This window comes from Mobula birostris, chromosome 2 (genome assembly GCF_030028105.1).
Source record: "Mobula birostris isolate sMobBir1 chromosome 2, sMobBir1.hap1, whole genome shotgun sequence".
Classification (NCBI taxonomy): domain Eukaryota; kingdom Metazoa; phylum Chordata; class Chondrichthyes; order Myliobatiformes; family Myliobatidae; genus Mobula; species Mobula birostris.
The window spans coordinates 82,319,957-82,343,615 of NC_092371.1; the positions used below are offsets into that span (position 1 = coordinate 82,319,957).

The 23,659-nt window shown below is 44.8% G+C and overlaps 1 protein-coding gene across 1 annotated transcript in view; it reads right to left on the reverse strand.

Moving 5' to 3' along the window:
• Window positions 1-795: 795 nt before the first annotated feature.
• matn4 (matrilin 4) overlaps window positions 796-23,659 on the reverse strand; it is a 72,837-nt gene continuing 49,973 nt past the window's right edge. Inside the window, exons 6-13 of the mRNA XM_072244038.1 lie at window positions 18,836-18,958; window positions 17,177-17,299; window positions 15,390-15,512; window positions 11,251-11,373; window positions 9,961-10,374; window positions 6,896-7,048; window positions 6,068-6,172; window positions 796-1,053 (exon numbers count right to left, since the gene is read on the reverse strand). Coding sequence (XP_072100139.1) covers window positions 992-1,053; window positions 6,068-6,172; window positions 6,896-7,048; window positions 9,961-10,374; window positions 11,251-11,373; window positions 15,390-15,512; window positions 17,177-17,299; window positions 18,836-18,958 — 1,226 coding nt within the window. The 3' untranslated portion in view covers window positions 796-991. The remainder of the gene's footprint in view (window positions 1,054-6,067; window positions 6,173-6,895; window positions 7,049-9,960; window positions 10,375-11,250; window positions 11,374-15,389; window positions 15,513-17,176; window positions 17,300-18,835; window positions 18,959-23,659) is intronic.

Sequence of the window (23,659 nt, forward strand, 5' to 3'; positions counted from 1 at the left end):
TTCCAGAGTTAGGAATTTAAACAAATATTAATTTCAACAGCAACCAACCTTCTGATCTGAATATGGATTGTAAATTAAATTTAAAATGCAGCTTGGAGCAATGGTCTTCCTGAAGCTGCATTTTAGAGTAAATTGCAGACCAGGAAACACCCAAGTGACTGAGATGTCTGCATATACATGAATGCAATCAACCCTCCATTGCATGAATTGGACTCAGAGAACAGCACTAAGAGTAAATTATACATCAGGAGACATCCAATTGACTGAGATGTCTGCACATTCATGAATGCAATCAACACCCAAATGCTTGAATACGACTCAGAGACCACAGTAATTAACACTCATTTTGGGTGGGTTGGTGGGAAGATCCAGTCATTTGAAAAATTACATGTAACTCAAAAGAAATATTATAAGGGCATTATAACTATAGATATTGTCCTGTAACCTTTGTTCTTTAACATAAAAAAATGTCCTGTCATGTTGGATCAGGGAGCCTCTCTCTTGAGTGACTCCAAAGGCTGTCAGCTTGTGTGAACCCCAAAAAAGGACTTTTATATCTACCACCTTTGTCTCTCCGGTGGCTTTGCTCACAGTCAGGACACTCACCATTCTACTCTCCTCATCTCCCTTCGAAGGAAGTCCAGAGTGTACTGACCATGAAACCTTTCTCCTTCAATGACTCCCTTGCATCTTGATGCTACCGAATCCCTGACTAACGCCCAGTTTTCACATGCCTGTTTCTTAACCGATTCTTGTTGCATGTACAGGTACAACACAAAATGAGTAAAGATATACGTCTTGTAAAAATGGTCTTTTACTGTTAAATAGTTCAAAGCCATAGAAAATAAATGCATCCTAAATGAATATTTTCTTTGTAAAAAATAACTCCTGGAAAATGAGACCCAAAAAAAACCACATAAAGCTAAATCAATTTTAGCGATTTAGAAACACCTCTGATGATGTGAAGATGGTGGTCATTTACTTTTACGTTTCATTTCACTGATTTGACAATCCGGTTTTCCAAATCTTCCAGCTTGGCTGTCATCTGGGCCAGTGTCTGAGGTCAAGGAAGATTGCATGATGAATGAACACAAAATTCAGAGCCATTGTATCTTACCACTTACATCCTCCTCGCAATATAACTTTCCTTTCCTGGTAAAAAAGGGTTTTCATCTCAATTCCGTATCAGCAGGGTTTCATAGTTAGGATGGTGTTGAATATTGGTAGCTCGGGGTGAGGTGTTTGATGTAGTGGTGTTCGTTGAGCTTGGCAATTAGCTTGCAGACGTTTCATCACCAGTGGAGGGGACATCCTCAGTATGGGGCTGTTGGTGTTTCTCTTTGGGAGTGCTCGCGTTTGTATAAACCTCCCCCCCACCATTTTCTTGCCTCAGTCCTGATTGGCTACCACTTCAGTTGACCTTTGACTTCTTTGGCTCTTAGGAGTTCATAGATGGTGTCTATTTTAACATATTTGTTTACAGAGTTATCTGAAGAGAGCCATGCTACTAAAAATTCTTGTGCTTCCTTCATGTTTGCCTACACTAGAACCTCCATAGTGTCCCAGTTAAATCAGTGTCCTTCTCAGTCTTCATGTAACAAGATCACTTCTCGACTGTGCATTGAAACGTGTGACCTTGCCCTACATCAAGGATATCTGAGAAATGACAGCTTGACCGCTTGAACCTCAATCGCTCACAAAACAATGGCGACTTTAAGGAAGCCTGTCTTAAGAACTGAGGTGCCAGTAAAGACCGCCGACAGAGGCAATGTAGTGTGCAGGATCACCTGTGGAAACTGCAACAAGAACTACGTTGGCCTGACAGGAGGCAAACTCTCAAGTCGTTTATGGGAACGCAAACTGGCGGCACAGAGACATGATCCACCGTTGCTGTTCTCGGTAAATGAAGGACACCACTTTAACTGGGACACCACGGAGGTTCTGGCGCAGACACACGAAACAAGCATAAGAATTTTTAGAAGTGTGGTTCTCCTCTGATAACTCCTTAAACAAACAATATCAAAATAGACATCATCTACAAACCCCCAAGAGGCAAAAAAAAAATGCGAGCCAATAGAATTCAAAGGTCAACTGAAGAAGTAGCTAGTCAGGACTGAGGGACTTATATAAATGCAAGCACTCCTAGAAACACCAACAACTGTGTGCTGAGCATATCACTTTGACTGGTGATGAAACCTTTGCAATCTAATTGCCAAGCTTGGTGAACACAGCAACATCAAAGGGTTTCCTGTTCCTTGCTACTATCCAGAAGAGTTCCTCTTGTCATGAGTTGCTTTGTCATGTACTGTATGTATACAAGCTAATCTTATGTATGTATGGCAACATTCAACAGTTACTTATACATTTTGTTTCATAGAATTGTTTTTATATTTATGGTTATTGTGTTTTTTGTGCTTACTGAGTCTTTTTATGCTGTATTGGATCTGGAGTAACAATCGATTGGTTCTCCTTTGCACTCGTGTACTGCAGAATGACAATAAACAATCTTGGATCCTGCCCCCTGGAACCTGGCCTTGGATCCTGCCCCTTGGAACCTGTCCCCTGGATTCTGGCCTTGGATCCTGGCCTCTGGAGCCTGGCCTTGGATTTTTGTCCCTGGAGCTTGGCCTTGGATCCTGGCCCCTGGAACCTGGCCTTGAATCCTGCCCCCTGGAACCTGGCCTTGAATCCTGCCCCCTGGAACCTGGCCTTGGATCCTGCCCCTTGGAACCTGTCCCCTGGATTCTGGCCTTGGATCCTGGCCTCTGGAGCCTGGCCTTGGATTCTCTCCCTGGAGCCTGGCCTTGGATCCTGGCCCCTGGAACCTGGCCTTGGATCCTGGCCCCTGGATCCTGGCCCCTGGAGCCTGGCCTTGGATACTGGCCCCTGAAGCCTGGCCTTGGATCCTGGCCCCTGGAGCCTGGCCTTGGATCCTGGCCCCTGGAGCCTGGCCTTGGATTCTGGCCCCTGAATCATGAATCTTATTGAAGAGATTAGAACATGCTGATCCCAGTACACAACCCTACCCAAAATTGGTGCCCACTTGTACTTTTGAGGGCTGGGTGTGAAGAGCTGATCTTACTTGCCCGCCTCATCGAGGACTGGAGCAAAGCCCCAGTGACAACTAGGCCTCATGACAAGTCGGCTTCATCTGATGCATTGCTGAGGCCCCAGCTCGAGAATACCTGACCGACAGAAGGCAAAGATGGGGCTGAAGCTTCATCACCAGTTAGAATCTGAGACCTTTTGCACCTCTGTTTTAAATATCTCTAGTTTTCAGAGAAAATATTAATGTAGATATTTAAAGATAATGGTAAAATCATAAAAGTATGTAAAGTTAGTCAATAAACACATGAAAACACTTAATAAAGAATAAAAACTTAGAAACTTTACTGTGCTCTGTGCTGAACCCTTGGATGCTACATCACTGTTTAAATATACAGGTATTTCTGTTTTTTTGCACGATTTTTAATGTATTCAATATAAGTAAACTGTAATTTATTTATTTATTTATTATCTTATTTTTTTTCTTCTCTACTATAGAAAACATAGAAAACCTACAGCACAATACAGGCCCTTCGGCCCACAAAGCTGTGCCGAATATTTTAGTATTGCATTGAACTGCTGTTGCTAAGTTAACAAATTTCACGTCACATGCCGGTGATAATAAACCTGATTCTGATTCTGTTCTGCCCAGCACTGTGGGCATGCTATGTTGGTGCCAGAATATGTGCTGGCACTTGCAGGCTGTCCCCAGCACAACCACAAGTGTATTGGTTGTTAATGCAAATAACACAGTTCACTGTATGTTTTGAAATATATCGCAGTGTTGGCGTGTGGCCAAGTGGTTAAGGCGTCAGTCTAGTGATCTGAAGGTTGCTAGTTCGAGCCTCAGCTGAGACAGCGTGTTGTGTCCTTGAGCAAGTCACTTCACCACACATTGCTCTGCAATGACACTGGTGCCAAGCTGTATGGGTCCTAATGCCCTTCCCTTGGACAACATCAGTGGCGTGGAGAGAGGAGACTTGCAGCATGGGTAACTGCTGGTCTTCCATTCAACCTTGCCCAGGCCTACACCCTGGAAACCTTCCAAGGCGCAAATCCATGGTCTCACGAGACTAACGGATGCCTATAGCTAGCATCACAGTAAAATCACTTTCTGAAGTGACTGACCTTTCCCCATCACCTGGTCAAGAACTTCTAGAGTCATAGAGCTACACTGGAGTTGTATGCCCTCATTTCTATAAATTTTTTATAAACTATTTCAAGTTCTTCTTTTTCCATTCTGAGTGTAAAATAGAATAGCTGTTAGTATTCCGGTGGGATAATTCTTTGGGCTGCCGGAGGAAACTGAAGTGCTCGGGGAAAACCCACGCATTCCACGGGGAGGGTGGACAGTGACTCCTTACAGAACGGTGCTGTAATGAACTCCAAACTCTGGGATGCCCTGAGCTGTAATCGTGTCACACTAATCACTAAGCCATCACTTTTCCGTCATCCATGTGTCTATCTGAGAATCTCTTACATGTCCCTAATGCGTCTGTCCCTACCAGCACCCCGGCAGGGTGTTCCACACACCTACCACCCTCTGTGTTTGAAATTGAACTCTGATGTCCCCCTTATTCTCTCCTCCAATCACTTTAAACTTATGCCCCCTCGTATTTGCGTCCTGGGTAAATGTCTCTGGCCGTCTACTCTATCTCTGCCTCTTATCATCTTGTATTGAGTCACCTTTTATCCTCTGGCCCAAAGAGAAGAATCCTAGCTCGCTCAATCATAGAACATGCTCTCTAATCCAGATTAATGAAGGCAGATAGTCAATTTCTCCTGCACCCTCTCTAAAGCTCCCACATCCTTTCTATAAGATAGCTTAATGTCATTTCCTGTACAAGTGTAATGGAGAATGAAGTAATTGTTACTCCAGATCCAATGCAGCACAAAAACACACACAGTAAGATAAAGAACACAAGAATAAATAACACAATAAATATAAATACATAAAATAGATTGATTGTATGTCCATAACATGATGACAGGCACAGGAATGTCTGTACATAAGGTGACTGACAGGAAATGATAAAGTTGTGGTGGATGAAAGATCATCAACCTGAAACGTTAACTTTGTTCCTCTCTCCACGGATGCTGCTTGACCTGCTGAGTATTTTCTGACTTTATTTTGTAATTGCAGGAGATGCAGATTCTGATTTTCATCACTTTGTATACATTTTCTTTCTCCTGTACCCTGGTTACTCTGAAACACAGAACTATTTGTCTAATACAAATACATGATACCAGAGGGCATGCACTTAAGGTGAGAGCGGTTAATTTCAAGGGAGATATGAGGGGCAAGATTTTTCCACACAGTGAGTGGTGGCTGCTTGGAATGCTCTGCCTGGGATGGTGATAGAGGCAGATACACTGGAGACCTCTAAAGTACACAGATGTGAAGGAAATGGAAGGACATTGTGTCGTCAGAAGAGATTAGTTTAGTTGACAATTTGATTATTATATTAATTGGTTCGACACAACAGCACTGGGCTGATGGGCCTGTCCTTGTGTTTCACTGTTCTATGTTCTGTTTCATGGTTTAATGCTTTCATACTTGGGTAGCCCTTCTTTTGGGGTTCACATCTCTTCTTCCAATCTACAGCTCCTTAAAACCCACTCTAGAGACTGTTTTGTGTGAAAATCCCAGGAGATCAGTGGTGTCTGAGATACTCAAACCACCCCATCTGGCAGCAACAATCATTCCACGGTCAAATTCACTTAGATCACATTTCTTCCCCATTCTGATGTTTGGTCTGAACAACAACTGAACCTCTTGACCACGTCTGCCTGCTTTTATGCATTGAGTTGCTGCCACATGATATTTGCATTAATGAGCAGGTGTACAGCTGTATCCAATGAAGTGGTCACTGAGTGTAAAGGGACCCAGAGAGCTCCATGTTTCACTACATGTGTAATGCTTTGCTCAACTAAGTCTTGTCTGTATTAACTTTGCTGACTATCTGTAGGCCCCTGTTTGAGCTAACAGCCTTCCCTGTGTTGCTGCAATCGTGAAGGATATATTTTTGCGAGAACACTTCCAGTGCCGAGAGTGTGTCCTGTTGGAAGGCTACAAGAGTTTCACATGCACACGGGTCTTTAATTGTTTCCTGTCCAGTAACTTCCTCTGAAAGAAAGAAAGGCAGGCTTGTATTTATAGAGCACTTTAACTTCCATACTTCATCACACAATTTACAATGACCAATTAACCTACCAATTAGCCTTTGGACTGTGGGAGGAAACCAGAGCACTCAGAGGAAACCCACATGGTTATGGGACGAACATACAGGCTCCTTAGAGGCAATGGTGGAAACCGAACCCGGGTCGCTGCTACTGTAAAGTCTCATGTTAACCACTACACTACCATGTCGCCCCATTCGCAACATTTACAGTTGACTGACATGGTAGTATAGTAGTGTAGAGACTAGCATAACTCTTTACGGCACCAGCAATCACAAGATCGGTGTTCAATTCCCGCCATTGTCTATAAAGGATTTGTATGTTCTCTCCACAACCGCGTAGGTTTCCTCCAGGTGCTCCAGTTTCCTCCCACATCAAAAAGACGTACGGGTTAGGGTAAGGAAATTGTGCGCATGCTACGTTGGCGCTGAAAGCATGGCAACACTTGCGAGCATCTCCCAGCGCATCCTCAGACTGTGTTGCCCTTTGAAGTAAACGAAATGTTTCACTGTATGTTTCGATACACGTACATGTGGCAAATAAAGCTAATCTTTGTCTTTGTCTGATCTGCAGGAGAAAGAAGAAAATGGGAAGCAGGCCCACCTTCCCAGGGACTTCTCCACACCCATGACACTGTGACCGTCAGACAGGCGCTCGCTTCAACATTTACCCTCACAGATGTTGAGTTTCAGATTTTCTGCAATCTGATCGATGGCACTGAAGTCAGATGCATAGAAGAAGTGTTGATCCACAGGGTCTGAGGCAATTTCCCGCAGCTCGTCCTCCACGGCCTTCCCAATGCCGACCGCATACATGGTGATACCTGCAGGAGCAGACAGCAACAGGGGACAGGTTCACCCAAACTGAACAGCAAATAGACAAGCTCAATACAGTCTACCATTGTGTGTGTGTGTGTGTGTGTGTCTGTGTATGTCTGTGTGTGTGTGTGTCTGTCTGTGTGCGTGTGTATGTGTGTGTCTGTGCATGTGAGTGTGTGTGTCTGTGTGTGTGTCTGCGTCTGTGTGAGTGTGTGTGTATGTGTGTTTGTGTCTCTGTGTGTGTAGGTGTGTGTGCGTGTGTGTGTGTGTGTGTGTGTGAGTGTGTGTATGTCTGTGTTTGTGTCTGTGTGCCTGTGTGTGTGTCTGTGAGTGAGTGTGTGTGTGTCTGTGTGTGCAAGTGTGTCTCTCCGTGTGTGTGTCTGTGTGCCTGTGTGTGTGTAAGTGTGTGAGTGTGTGTGTGTGTGTGTCTGTGTGTATGTGTGTGTCTGTGCATGTGAGTGTATGTGTGACTATGTGCGTGTGAGTGTGTGTGTGTCTGTGTGCGTGTGAGTGAGTGTGTGTGTCTGTGTGTGTGTTTGTGTGTGTATGTGTGTTTGTGTCTGTGTGTGTGTGTCTGTATGTGTGTGTGTGAGTGTGCGTGTGTATGTTTTATGTGTCTATGTGTGTTTGTGTCTGTGTGTGTGCCTGTGTGTGTATGTTTGTGTGTGTGTGTGTAAGTGAGTGTGTGTGTCTATGTGTGTGTGCGTGCGTGCACGTTTGTGTATGTGTCTGTGTGTGCAAGTGTGTCTCTGTGTATGTGTTAATGTGTGTGTGTGTGTGTCTGTGTATGTGAGTGCGTGTGTGTATGTCTGTGTATGTGTGTGCATGTGTGTGAGTGTGTGTGTGTATGTGTTTGTGTCTGTGTGTGTGTTTGTGTGTGTGTATGTATGTATGTGTCTGTGTGTGTGAGTGTGTGTATATGTGTGTGTACATTTGTGTGTGTGTGTGTGTCTGTGTGCAAGTGTGTCTCTCCGTGTGTGTGTTAGTGTGTGTGTGTTTGTGTGTGTGTGTATGTGTGTGTCTGTATGCATGTGTCTGTGTGTGTGTGTATGTATGTGTCTGTGTGTGTATGTGTGAGTGTGTGTGTATGTATGTATATGTGTGTGTGTCTGCATGTGTGTGTGTGTGTGTGTGTGTGCAAGTGTGTCTCTCCATGTGTGTGTTAGTGTGTGTGTGTGTAGGTGTGTGTGTGTGTATGTCTGTGTGTGTGTGAGTGTGTGAGTGTGCGTATGTCTGTGTTTGTGTGTGTGTGTGTGAGTGAGCGTGTGTGTCTGTGTGTGCAAGTGTGTCTCTCCATGTGTGTGTTAATGTGTGCGTGTGTATGTGAGTGTGTGTGAGTGAGTGTGTGTATGTGTTTGTGTGTGTGTGTGTGTGAGTGTGTGTATGTCTGTGTTTGTGTGTGCATGTGTGTGTGTGTCTGTGTTTGTGTGTGCACATGTGTGTGTGTGAGTGTGTGTGTGTCTGTGTGTGCAAGTGTGTCTCTCCGTGTGTGTGTGTGTGTGTGTATGTCTGTGTATGTGTGTGTGTCTGTGTGTGTGTATGTGTCTGTGTGAATGTGTGTGTCTGTGTGTTTGTGTCTGTGTGTGTGTGTGTGTGTGTGTGTGTGTGTGTGTGTGTGTGTGTGTGTTTGTTTGTGTATATTTCTGTTCGATCACCTGGTCCTTCAACACCACCCTTTTAGCCAGGCGAGTGAGGTCTCCACCCCTCTCAATTCTATCCAATTTTTTCAGGAACACCACTGAGAGTGTCCTGACCAGCTGCGTCGCCGTCTGGTACGGGAATTGCAAGGCATCGGGCCACAATGCCCTGCAAACGATGGCAAGGACTGCTGAGAAGATCATCGGGGTCTCTCTTCCACCCATCCGAGATATTTATCAGAAGCACTGTGCTCTCAATCACGCCTCTCAGCCATCCCACAATCTCTCTGACCCCCTACCATCAGGCAGGAGGTACTGTAGTATTAGGACAAAGACTATTAAGATGGGAGACAGCTCTTCTACCTTGGTCTGGAGGAATGTTGTTTCGTTTGGCTGTATATACCGAGATGCAACACTGAGCATCATAGGAAGCCATTCCTGCCTGTGGCCATCAAACTTTACAACTCCTCCCTTGGAGGGTCAGACACCCTGAGCCAATAGGCTGGTCCTGGACTTATTTCCTGGCATAATTTACATATTACTATTTAATTATTTATGGTGAAACTGTAACGAAAACCAGTTTCCCTCGGGATCAATAAAGTATGACTATGACTATGACTATGACATGTACACACATGAATGACGATCAACTTGAATGAATTAGTGTCTGCAGTTCTATTTTAATTTCTCCTCTAATACCCTCACTTTCAACATCTCACTCACTGACTACCCTATGCCCCACAACTTTCTGATTCTCATCTGCCTTCCTCTGTGACCTTCCCCTCCCTTCTCAGCCCTGACAATGCCCTTCAGGATGTTTTAAAACTTGTGACATCTACGCTCCTGCTCGCTCCGTTGTCAACACTGCTGCTGCCGACGGATCTGCCTTCAACGTGCTGGCTCCTAAGCCCTGGAGTTCCCTCCCTTTCCCCCAAACAAATGCCTCTTGTACAATACTGACGAGCATGGATTTCCACCTCACCCAAACACACAGCATTAAAAGATGCACAGGAGATTCTGCAGATGGTGGAAATCTCAAGCAACACACACAAAGTGCTGGAGGAACTCAGAAGGTCAGGCAGCATCTATGGAAATGAATAAAGAGTCGATATTTTGGGCCAAAACACATCCTGATGAAGGACTTCATTAGATCCTTCCTGATGAAGGGTCCTGACCTGAAACGTCGACTGTTTACTTCCCTCCGCAGATGCTGCCTGGTCTGCTGAGTTAGGCCACTTGGCCCATCTCCACCATTCCATTGTGGTCCGATTGTGTCCTACCTGTATCTTTGGCTTTCTTGGACCACTCAGAGATGCTGTCCTGGGAGCGTCCGTCAGTGAACACAACGCCCACCCGTGGGTAGTTTTCAGCCATCGGTCTGGCCCCCCCGGCAGCCGTGAAGCTGTTCTCCACCATGTGTTTGAGGGCAAGTCCAGTCATGGTGCCCTTCTCCATGTACTGCACCCCGTTCACTGCCGACTTCAGCGCCTCTGTGGTGCTGTGCTTGCCCAGGGGAAATTCCGTTCGGACAGTGCTGGAGTACTGCACCAGCCCCACCCGGGTGCCTTGGGTGTTGACGTCCAGCGCGTCCACGATGTTGTTGACAAACTTCTTCACCACCTCAAAGTTCTCGGGTCGCACACTTTTGGAGCCATCAATGACAAAGACCAGGTCAATGTTGGCTCGGCTGCACTCTGGATGAAAGAACAAGATCCCACATTAGAAGAGGGGTGGCTGGAATGAGGTGGGGAGGACTGTAGGACTGGAGAGGCAAATGGGAAAGGGGGAACGGGTGGGTGTTTGGAGGGTTGACAGTGAGGTGGGGATGTCCAGTGACACAGGTTGGAAATGGGGAGAGAGGGATTGGTTGATTTGGAAAGGGTTAAAAGGGGGTATTGGTCGGCTTTGTAATTGGGAAAGAAGGCAGAGTAGGGTTGAAATGGAAACAGAAGTCTATTGGGTTGGAAAGGGTGTAGAGAGGGGTTAATGGGATTAGAAAGGGGTAGAGGGGAGTTGGCAGAATTGGAAGGGGTAGAGGGGTTGGTGTAGGTGGAAAGAGTAGAAGGAGATAGGTAGGGCTGAAAGGGTAGAGAGGGCAGGTAGGGTTGGAAATGGGGCGAGAAGGGTAGATATGTAGAGGGTGTTCGTAGGGTTAGAAAGGAGTGAGGGGTCATTGGTGGGGTTGGAAAGAGGGAGAAAGTGGCTGGTGGGGATAGAAAATGGTGGAAAGGAGTTGGTGGGGTTGAAAGTGGTAGAGAAGATTGCTAGGTTTGGAGTGATAAGCTTGGAAGGATAGGGGTGCTGGTAGGATTAGAAGGGGTTAGAGCTACTGGTTGCCAAATTGGGTGTTCATTGGCATCTAAGGGGAGGTGGGATTAACCTAAGGTTCATTTTTAACTGGCGTGAACACAATGGGTCAATTGAACGCCCGGAAGCAAATATTTCCATCTCTCTGGAGCCAACAGAGGATCAGTATGCTGAACGGGCTTGCAGCCCTGCAGTCGTAGCAGATGTGTTGTGTGGGCTGGTGCTGGGGCAGGGTAGGTGAGGTCACCAGGAAGAATACTCACTGTTACAGGTCTTTCCGTCCAGGTTGAGTTGTCTCCCCGGGGGACAGATGCAGAAGTACGAGCCGGGTGTGCTGACGCACTGAAATTCACAGCCATGTTCCACAGTGTTACACACATTAACAGCTGCAAAACAAAACCCTCAAGACCTTAGGAGGTCAATCGTAACTGATGCACAACAACTGCTCCTGGATCCTGGGGACTAACATCTGGGTGCTTTACATTTACAACCTCTTTACATAGAACATAGAACATTACAGCACAGTACAGGTCCTTTAATCTACTCTAAGATCACTCTACCACTTCCCTCCCTCATAGCCCTCCATTTTCACTTTCATTTATGTGCTTATCTGAGAGTCTCTGAAATGTCCCTAACGTATGTGGCTCTACCACACCCTTAGCAGTGTGTTCTGTGCACCCACCATGCTCTGTGTAGAAAAAACTCTGACATCCTCCCCTATACCTTTTTCCAATCACTGTAAATTTATACCTTCTTGTAATTAGCTGTATCAGTCCTTGGAAAAGGTTTCTGGCCAGTCACTCAATCTCTGCCTCCTCTCATCTTTTACACCTCTGTCAAGTCACCTCTCAGCCTCCAAGAAGAAAAGCCCTTGCTTAAAGACTCATAAGACCTTAAAATTACACGTTTAAAAGAGATTTGGATAAGTTCATGTTTAGGATGTTGCTGAGGCCTAATCTAGGGTATTGTGTGTAGTTTAGGTCTCCTACCTACAGGAAAGATGAAAATAAGATTGAAAGAGTACCGAGAAAACTTACAAGGATGTTGCCGGGACTGGAGGATCTAAGTTGTAAGGAAAGATTGAGTAGATTGGAACTTTATTCCCTAGAATGTAGATGATTGAGAGGAGATCTGGTGGAGGTATACAAATTTATGAGGAGTATAGATGGGATAAATGCAAGCAGGCTTTTTCCACTGAGGTTGGATGAGACTACAACTAGAGTTCATGAGTTAAGGGTGAAAGCTGAAAAGTTTAAGGGGAATATGAGGAGAAACTTCTTCACTCAGAGGGTCATGAGAATGTGGAACGAGTTGCCAGCATAAATAGTGGATGCAATATCAATTTCTGTATTTAAGAGAAGTTTTGGATAGGTACATGGATGGGAGGGGAGGTTGATGGGAATAGGCAGTTTAATTTAGGGTGGCACGGTAGTGTAGTGATTAGCACAACGCCTTACAGCACCAGTGACTTGGGTTCAATTCCTGCCGCTGCCTGTAAGGAGTCTGTACGTTCTCCCCGTGACTGCGTAGGTTTCCTCCGGTGCTCTGGTTTGCTCCCACTGTCCAAAGACGTACCGGTTGGTAGGTTAATTGGTCATCGTAAATTATCCCGTGATTAGGGAAGGGTTAAATCGGGAGATTGCTTGGAGGGTCAGAAGGGCCTGTTCCACACTGTGTCTCAATAACTAAGTAAATAAACAAAATAGTTCAGCATGGACTAGATGGGTTGAAGGGCCTGTTTCTGTCTGTAGTTTTCTATGTCTCTATGTCTGTGATAGGAGTATTTTCGAGGGATATGGACATAATGAACAGGATTAGTTTATCTTTTAGACAGACAACTTGGTTAGCATGGGCAGGTTGGGATGAAGGATTTATTCTCCATGCTGTACAACGCTCTCTGAATTTGTCAGGGCAGCCTCTATTCCTTCTCCCTTGTGCGTTTGCCCAGTGTGAACTTAAAAGTACTTAAGCTAATCCCAAAGTCCACTTTCTTACCATGTGAAAGAAAGCAAGAATATCTCAAGTCAGCACCACACTACTGCTGCCCAATAAATATTTTATCATGCAGTTCCACATCATCGCCACGGTAACCCAGCTCCTCCCTCAATGTCACGCTGTTCTGATTCCTGCCAATATTGTACCAGGGTCAGAATGTTGCCTTGAAACCATTCCAGTTCAATAGAAGACAAGAAGACCTTGGTCTTAAGGAACCAGGCAGAACAACCAGAGTCATCTTGGGGAATCTCTTATTGTGATGCCCTGGAATGCACTGCCACTTAGGAAGCAGATTTGATAGAATTTCAGTGGGGAACTGGATAAATAATTAAAGTGTTCTTGCGGCTTTCTCTTGCCTCTGAATAAGTACACTAGAAGCGGGGTCAAGAATGGAACACAAGGCCACTTCAGCCTGTTCCAGTACACAGGAAGATTTCAAGGCATGCTGAATAGAAATAGGCCCCTCAACCCGACTGAGTCCATGCTAGATTATTAAGATTGTTGGAAACCACTGTTTTTTTAAATAATACTTTTTATCAGAGTTGTACTTTTTAGCAAACATGTACTTTCACACTCACTGGCAGAAAGTGATATAGCAGCTAAACTAACAGTTTATCACCGTTCTCATTTTTCATCGTCTATGTATTAGTATACTACCAAAGTGATGTAGTAGTTTTAATTATGTAGCCTATTAGCTAATTCATCTCTATCTAAGGAATTTTGTTTACCTTGCCTATAAAAGTGAGGGATTTTTCAGAAGTGCCATCTTGGCTTCTTCTTTATTCTTTTATCTTTGCATTAATTCCACTCTTAGCATCATTTCTCAGCTCCTTATTTAGTTTGCTCAGTATTTGTATGTTTGTTAGTACTCTAAAATGAACTGAAATCTTAAAATTACGACTACTCATCATTCTTGACTCTTGGATGAATGCTAAGGATCAGGAATTAAATGGAGATCCAGAAAGATCAAGGATCAACTTTATTCACCATATACATTTACATGCATTATGAACTTGCTATGGAGTGTTGGTGTGACATGCAACAATAAAACAACATTCAACAATTATAAAGAATTATATTAAAAAAAAGTTAGAGGTTAAAGTACTAGTTTATTAGTGCACCAATCCTGGACTAATCTAATTTTATTCCCCTTGTATTTTTATCAATTTCCTCCAGAATCTACCAGTATCTGACACATGGCAATGTTCAAATTTCAAGTATATTTATGATCAAAGTACAGTCAAACATTTTAATTCCCATTCCCATTCTGACATGTCAGTCCATGGCCTCCTGTTGTGCCAAGATGAGGCCACCAAAAGTGTGGAGGAGCAACATGTTATATTCTATCTGGGTAGCCTCCAACCTGATGGCATGAATATCAATTTCTCCTTCCAGTAAAAAAAATCTCTCCCCCTCCCCTCTTCTTCTATTCCCCACTCTGGCCTCTTACCTCTTCTCACCTGCCCATCACCTCCCCTTGGATCCCCTCCTCCATCCCTTTCTCCTATGGTCCACTCTCCTCTCCTATCAAATTCCTTCCTCTCCTGCCCCTTTACCTTTCCCACCCACCCGGCTTCACCTATCACCTCTTAGCGCTCCTCCTTCCCCTCCCCCCACCTTTTTTATTCTGGCATCTTCCTCCTTCCTTTCCAGTGCTGAAGAAGGGGTTCAGCCTGAAACACAGACTGTTTATTCATTTCCATAGTTGTTGCCTGGCAGCATCTAATTGGCATCCGTTAGCCTCGTGAGACCATGGATTTGCGCCTTGGAAGGTTTCCAGGGCGCAAGCCTGGGCAAGGGTGTATGGAAGATTGGCAGTTGCCCATGCTGCAAGTTTCCCCTCTCCATCGCCACCGATGTTGTCCAAGGGAAGGGCACTAGGACCTATACAGCTTGGCACTGGTGTCGTCGAAGAGCAATGTGTGGTTAAGTGCCTTGCTCAAGGACACAACACGTTGCCTCAGCTGAGGCTCGAACTAGCGACCTTCAGATTACTAGACCGAAGCCTTAACTACTTGGCCATGTGCCAACACTGGCAGCACCTATGGAAATGAATAAACAGTCGACATTTTGGGATGAGACCCTTTATTAGGGCTGGAAAGGAAGGGGGAGGGGGAAGAAGCTGAGGTGAGGGAGGAGAAGGTGAGACCAAGTGAGGGGGAAGGTGGGTGACTGGGGAGGGGGAGGCTAAAGAAAGAAGCTGGGAGGTGATAGGTGGAAGAGGTAACGTCTGGAGAAGGAAGAATCCGATTGGAGAAGTGAGTGGACCATGGGAGAAAGGGAAGGAGGAGATGCTGCAAAGCTGTAGCTGCCATCTTACATGACATGCACAGATTGACAATTGAGGGACAGCTTGAAATTAGCCAGAAGTCGGAGGTCCCAAAATCCCACCACGGTCCCACATTACCTTTACAGGTTTTGCCATCGTTCTGCAGTTCAAAGCCTTCCTGGCATGTGCAGTAGTACCCATTGAGGACATTCACACAGTCGTGTTGGCAGCTGTGGTTCCCGAACGAACAGTAATTGATCACTGCAGAAAGGAAAGATTTGGACAGGCTAAGCTCATATCCACTGGAATCCAGAGAGAGGGATGGAGGGTTAAGCCCTTCATTGGTCAGGGTCGACCACGGATGTTGTGTCCCAGCTGTCTATGCAAGGCAGGCCAATACGATATGGAGAGCAAGCTGTTACCCATCTAGAATACTCCGCCCCCCCCCCCCGCCACGCGGCTAATGGATGCAAAGGAACAGCAGAGACTGGTACAGTTCGAGACCAGCAGAGTCGCAGGAGTTGCCAGCCAGTGTGGGACTCAAAGTAGATCTACTTCCAGGACTCCAGCTCTGGATTTTTCCTCAGGGTTTACTCCCAAAGCCTTCCCCATGAGTGGGTATAGCTGCAAGGCAGTGGAGGTTTGAGATTGGAGTTTTCTTTCTCCTAGACGAGCTGCCAACCTCGGCTAATGGGCCCCATCTGCCCTAAGCGACTGGTTTTAAGGTGCCAGTAATGGGGCTTTGCCCCTTCTGCCAGTAGAAATGGTTCTGCCAGGCTCAATAGCTAAACTACATTTTAATCTAATCCAGAGGATTAGATTAAAATGGAAGTTAGTCCTGAGGGTGCTTTCAACAGGGAGGACATGGGGAGGATGTTTCTGGAGGGGGCACCAAGAAATCGGGAAATGAAGAATTGTAGGGCAACACTATTGGACAGCTATCTTACAAATTCTCAAGTATGACTGCCCTTTAACATTTAGATTTAATTGTTTATTAACAATTGAAATATATATCATGATTTATACTTCAATATGCAAATCATGAGATTCAAGTTAACAAGGTTTTGAGTGGATCAATATCTGTCTCCAACTGTCAATGAAAGTAGCATTTTTTTGTTCATATTTCAGAATGGTTTGATGACAGGGACAGAACCTGTACTTGTGCACAAGTACACTCAATGACCATGTTATTAGGTACACCTGTACACCTGCTCGTTAATGCAAATATCTAATCAGCCAATCATGTGGCAGCAATTCAAAGCATAGAAGCATGCAGACATCGTCAGGAGGTTCAGTTGTTATTCAGGCCAAACATCAGAATGGGGAAGAAATGTGATCTAAGTGACTCTGACTATGAAACGATTGCGGTGGTTTGAGTATCTCAGAAACTGCCGATCTCCTGGGATTTTCACGCACAACAGTTTACAGAGAAAAGGTTTTAAAGAGCTGTAATTGGAAGGCGAAGTATGAACCACGAAAGAAGGGCTACCCAGGTATGAAAGTGATAAACAAGTCTCTGGAATTTACGGAGGATTTGCAATTAACAAACAACATCCAGTGAACAGCAGTTCTGCTGGGTGAAAACACCTTGTTAATGAAAAAGTTCAGAAGAGAATGGCCAGACTGGTTCAAGCTGACAGGAAGGTGACAGTAACTCAAGTAACCACTCGTTACAACAGTGGTGTACAGAAGAGCATCTCTGAAAGCACAACACATTGAACCTTGAAGTGGATGGGCTACAGCAGCAGAAGACCACAAACATACACTCAGTGGTCACTTTATTAGATTCAGTGTAATTATAGTGTGATTGAGGAATGAGTTTTCAGAGCCCATTTAAACAGCAATGACAGGACTTCCCCCATGCTCTAACCACCCCATGATCCCCTCAGCACCAGGGAGAGACAAACAGGTGCCCTGCTACTCACTGCTACAGGTCTTCTTGTCCTGGTTGAGGGTGTAGCCAGGACGACAGCGACAGTAGTATGAGCCAGGGGTGCTGACGCAGATGTGCTCGCAGCCATGGTCTCCCTGGTCGCAGAGGTTGACAGCTGGAAAGGGAAGGTGGTGATGGGTGAGCGTGTGAGGAGAAGTGATTCACTATGTCAAACATTGATTCTATGTGATACACTCTAGCAAGAGTGTACAAACCCAAGTTAGATCATAAGGCCACAAGATGTTGGAGCAGAATTAGGCCATTTGGACCATCAATCCTGTTCTGCCATTTCATTATTATCCCTCTCTATCCCATTCGTCTGCCTTTTCCTATAACCTTTGACACCCTGACTAATCAAGAACCTATCAACCTCCGCTTTACCTATACCCAATGACTTGGCCTCCATGGCTGTCTGTGGCAATGAAGTCCATAGATTCACCACCATAGGACCATAACACAGAGGAGCAGAATTAGGCCATTCAGCCCATTGAGTCTGCTCCACCATTTCATCATGGCTGAACCCGCATCCCTTTCATCCCCTTCTGGCTGAAGAAATTCCTCCTCATCTCTGTTATAAAGTAGTTGTCCCTCTTTCCTGAAGCTGTGGCCTCTGGTCCTAGACTCCTTCACCACAGGAAACATTGTCTCCACACCTACTGTCTGTAGACCAGAGCTTCCCAACCTTTCTCTTGCCATCTACCCCCACCATTTACTGAGGGGTCCATGGGCTCTAGGTTGGGAACTTCTGGTCTAAACCCTGTTCCTCAATGCTAACACAGTACAGTTCAGTACCACATGCTAGTGTAGCGGTCACAGGGTGGTGTAGCGGGTAGCGGTTAGTGTAATGCTGCACAGTGCCAGCGACTGGAAGTTCAGCGTTCACTTCCCATCGTGTCTATAAAGGGTTTGTCCATTCTTTCCCCCCCCCCCCGCCTGGCCCCAGTGACCATGTTTTCCCTCTAGAGACACCAAACATAAACATAAGTATTTCTGCAGACACTGGAGATCCAGAGTAACACACCACAGAATGCTGGAGGAACTCAGCAGGTCAGGCAGCATCAGAAAGGAATAAACAGTGAAATGGTTTGGGCAGAGACCCTTCGACACGACTGTAAAGGAAAGGGGGAAGAAGCCAGAAATGACCTCCGAGTGCTCGGGTTTCCTCCTGCTTCCGAGTATGTACGGGTTATGGTTAGTGAGTTGTGGGCGTGCTACGTTGGCACTGGAAGCATGGCAATGCTCGCTGGGCTGCTCCCAGCACAATCTTCGCAGATCTGTTTGGCGCAAAAGGACGGGTTTCACTGTATGTTTTGATGTACATGTGACAAACAAAACTAATCTTTAAAGATCTTTAAACTCGGATTCGTTGGGCCAAAAGGCCCCCTGTTGCCACGCTGTATCTCTAAATAAAACTTTAAGATATTTGTCTCACCACAAGTGATTAAAAAAAAAGATCGGGACAAATAAGACCGTAAAACTATAAGATATAGGAGCACAATTAGGCCATTCAGTCCATCGCGTCTGCTCCACTATTTAATCATGGCTGATCCTTTACTCCTGCCTTCTCCCCTCAGGGACCGAAGCGTATAAATTGCAGTCACAGTTAAGAACAATGATGTGCGGTAGTAGCGGTGAGTGATGGAATACTGACCACTACAAGTTCTCTGGTCCTGGTTGAGCCTGAAACCCTCACGACAGCTGCACCTGTAAGATCCTGGGGAACTGATGCAAATCTGTTCACAGTCGTGGTCTCCCTGGGAGCAAAGGTCAATGGCTGTAGACAGACACACAGAAAATTAGAGGAGTTTCCAGCAATTTTCTTCACGCGTATTTTAATCCTCTCACCTGTACTTTCAACACTTGTCCCATCTATTGTGAAGTCGAAGAACTCGAAGACCACGCGCAGTACTGTGCAAAAGTCTTAGGCACAAACCGTTTACAGCTAGGCTGCCTAAAACTTTTGAACAGTACTCTATTTGTCAGTGTGGAGCAGAGAGTGAGTTTGTAAATCTGGCGTGAGCAAATGATGTTGGGAGTAGTGAGGGTGGAGGGCCGTGGGAGGGGTGTGGGACAGGTGGCTGAGAAGGTCCAGACACCCCCGGCCCTGAGACACCAGGGAAGGTCATTTGATTCCAAACAATTGGTTTATTGATCATTACAGAATGTCTCTCTGGTGCTTCCTGTTCCCTCCCCTCTCACTTCCCCTTTTCCCAACTGTTGTGTCTATGCAACTACGTATCAATGAAATAAAAGCACACACATGGGGGATGGCTTTAACTGGTGTATTCACATTGCAGTGAGAGTGAGAGATCATGCTTAGACAACAATCCATATGTAGTGCTAACGGGGAGTTATTGCTCTAAAAGAAATAGATCCATACATTACTCTTCCTCCCCCTTTAGATTAATACAACATAAAACTGTATATGTACAAAATATTCAATTTCCATTTCTTAAACCTATATTCCAAATAAACATGCTTTCACAATAACAGTCCATAACTAACTTCACTGCTCTAAAGATTCAGTGGTGCTCTGTTTCTTCCAGGGTAATACTTCTGGAGCTGTGCAGTGGCATCAGGTTTGGTAGGTGTCTTGTCTAAGACAACGTTCTCAGTTTCCAGTGTCATGTTGCTCTCAGTGACATGATGATCACTGAGAGGTCAGTCTGGTGACTGTAATGCGTCCGTTTTGTTGGATGCAATCAACTCAGCTGTGTTCTTCGATTGAGCATCCAGTATCTGGTCCACATGACATCTCCATGTCTGATCCAACATCCATTGTGTATATCGGTGGTCCAGTTCTTGAAGCTATCCTTCCAGGTGTCCACTTGTCTTCTCAGAATCATGCGCTAGGACTTCCTGTCCAACCTTGAAGCTCCTTGCTGCTTCACTTGGCAACTAGTTGAACTGTTTATTCTGCACTTCCCTCTGTAGGTCTTGTTTCAGGAGGTCTATGAGAGATCTCAGATTCTGTTCATGAACAGCACTGCAGGTGTTTGATTTGTTGTCGCATGATCAGAGTTCCAATTCACAAAAAGGAAGTTGTCCATATTGTGCTGTAGAGAAATGTTTTCCTTATCCATAGCTTTAATGGATTTCTTGGACAAACTTTTCAGCGAAACCATTTGTTGCTGGATTGTGAGGAGCTGACTTGAAATTTCTGATGTCATTTTTCTTCAAGAGCAGTTGTAATTCTTCTGAGGTGTATTGTGGTCCGTTGTCACTCACAAGTTGTTCTGGTAAGCCACTTCTTGCAAAGATAGTCCTCAGGTGGATACTATCTTTGATGAGGTGGTTGACTTCATTGGTATAACCTCCAGCCACTTTAACTGGTGTATTCACATTGCAGTGAGAGAGAGATCAATACACACGCTTAGTCAACAATCAGGAACGTGGAGTCCATGAATGGCCCAGCAAAACATTATGTACTCTTTGCCATGGTGAAGACAGCCACTCCCACGGGTGTAACAGTGACTGTGGGGGTATATTTTGAACTTCTTGGTATTCCAAACAGCTTTTGGCTAAATCTTCAATCTGTTTATCTATTCCTGGCCACCACACGTATCTCCAGGCAAGACTCTTCATCTTGACTGTAGCCAGGTGTCCTTCATGAAGATTCTCTAACACTCTTGTGCAAAATTTAGAAGAATCACAACACGAGATCCATACATCAGTGTTCTTTGACATACCAACAGTTGGTCTCATCTTGCTGAGAACTCTTGAAACATAAGATAACCATGAGCTGGCCATCGTTACATGGTGATTTCATAGACTTTTGACAACGTCAGATCCTTCCTTGTTTCCCTTTGTATTTCAGAATTTGTTACCGGCAACTGGACCACCAATGTTGTGTGGAACACCTCTGCTGGGTCACAGAATGAAGACCTTCCTTCTTCAGTTGCCAACAGTGGAAGATGTAACAAGCCACTAGCATTGCTGTGTTGTTTGGTGCCCTTGAACTCCATGTCATAAGAATGGGCTCCGAGAAAAAGTGACAACATTGTAACCAGGTAGCAGTCATCACTGGAATTTTCTTCCTGGGATTGAAAATGGAAAGAAGGATCTGGTGATCTGTTGCTAGCGTAAACTTTTGTTCGTGGAGGTAGTGGTGGAACTTCTTTATTCCCCGTATTAGATTACGGGCCTCTCGGTCGATCTGTGTGTAGTTGCATTCTGTGCTCGTCAGTGATCTTGAAGCAAACACAATTAGACATTCAGATCCATCTTTTATAATATGTCAGGAAAATGGCTCCCAATGCCATAAAGGGATACATCACTGAAGTGCAGGGATGGGCCATAATGGGGGAGCAGTTCATCTGATGTTATTAGTCTCCGTTTCCTTGAATGCTCTTTTACATCTTTCTGACCATTCCCACTTTGCTCCTGTCTGTAACAGTGGGTGCAGCACTGTAACAATGTTTGGGAGCAACTGGTGGGTGTTGTTTACAAGGCCCAAGTATGACATAAATTGTGACACATTTTCTGGTTTGGGTGCCTGTAGCACTACTTTAATCTTCTCCTGTGACCTATGTAAGCCATGCTGGTCAATGTCCACAATATGAGATTTCATTCTTGAAGAACTCACATTTCTCTCTCTTTCTGTGAGACCATACTCACCCAGCCTGGTAAGCACTTTACCAAGGTTCTGAAGGTGCTCTTCATCATTCTTGCCAGTGATGATGATGTCATCAAGGTAACATTGTGTTTCTGGAAATCTTGGAGCACTTGGTCCATTGCTCTTTGCCAAATTGCTGAAGCTGATGTGACATCCAAGATGAGACGATTATACTGGAACAGTCCCTTGTGAGTGTTGATTGTGAGGAACTTCCTGCTTGACTCCTCAATCTCCATTCGCAGATAGGCTTGTGACAAGTCAACCTTTGAAAACCTCTCCCTGCCTGCCAAAGATGCAGAAATGTCTTCTATTCGAGGCAGGGGATACTGCACAGTACACAGCACTGGGTTGATACATACTTTGAAATGCTCACATACTGTGGATTCTAACCTTCCCTATCCTGATCACCGGAACAATGGGCATGGCCCAATCGCTCCACTTGAAGAGAATTCCAGATGCCTCCAAACTCTGCAGTTCAGCATCCACTTTAGGAAGTAGTGCATAAGGCATTGGATATGCTTTATGAAATCTTGGTGATACTGCTTCATCCAGTTCAATTCTGGCCTTCATGCCATTGGGTTTATCAATCCCTTTCTCATTGGCATTAATCAGCTGTGCCAGTCTCTGGTTAGTGCTACCATTTGGGCTGCCATTGCCTGTTGATGATGCATTGAGAGCTTTGATTGTGTACCGGTTATGCGCAAAAAGTGCTGGCCCCCTCTTTTCAACACATCAAGCTCTAACTGCTGTGTTTTGCCTCTATATGTCACATTTACTTTCAGTTTGCTTTTGGGAGACATATTTTTGCCTGTGTAGGTCTTTAGCATCACTAAGGTCTTCTTAAACTGTAGCTTAGAAAACAGTCTGTTGTAGTCAGCCTCTGGAATTATGGACAAAGCTGACCATGATCCAGCTCCATTTTCAATTTTAACCAGACACATCTATTGTGATCCAGATGAGTTTATGATCTTTTTCAGTAAAGCTATACAGTTCTAGGCATGGCAGCTCTGTGTTGTCTGATCCTGTTTCACATTCAGTAACTTTATGCATTTGCTTAATTTGTATTTGAAACTTTTCACTCGGTTGTGCTTTTTGTCTGCCTTGCACACTTTCTCTATGTGACCTCGTTTGTGACACTTTCTGCAAATTTTTTCTTTGAACCAACAGTCGTTTGCATTATAGGAGGATTTGCCACATCAATAACATTTTTGGCTTTTTGCACCTTTCAAGGATATTTTGTGCATTTCACATTCTAACCTCCTTTTCTGTAGTTCTGCTGCATCCTTTGCTATAGTCTCTAACGATGTTGCAATGGTCAATGCCTATTCTAAGATTAGGTCTCTTTCTGACAGCAGCCTCTTTTGAGTGCTTTGACTGTGTATGCCACGTACAAGCCTGTCCCCTAATGCATCAGAAAGTTCATCTCTAAAGCCTCAGTGCAGGAAAGTTTGCACAGTTCTGCAATGTATTCAGAAATGCTTTCATCATTTGATTATTCTTTCTGTAAAATCTAAATCTCTTATTTATTACCAATGGTTTAGGGCTCAATAGATTTTGTAAAATTGCAACAATTTTGTTGACTGTCTTGCTTGCTGGCTTTTCAGGAGTTTCTAAGTTGAGTAAGAGACCGTGCGTCCTGGCACCCGTTAAGCTAAGAAGTGTGGGGGTGTTCTTTTCCTTCTCCACATTGTTTGTGTTACAGTGCAGTTCCACCCTCTCGATATACGACTCCCAGTCTTCATTAGCACTATCAAATTCATCAACTTTCCTGACTAAAGCCATCGCCACATTATTTTCACCATAGTTTTGCTAGTTGTGTGTCTTTCAGTACACAATGCTAAATCCATGCATTTCTTTGTA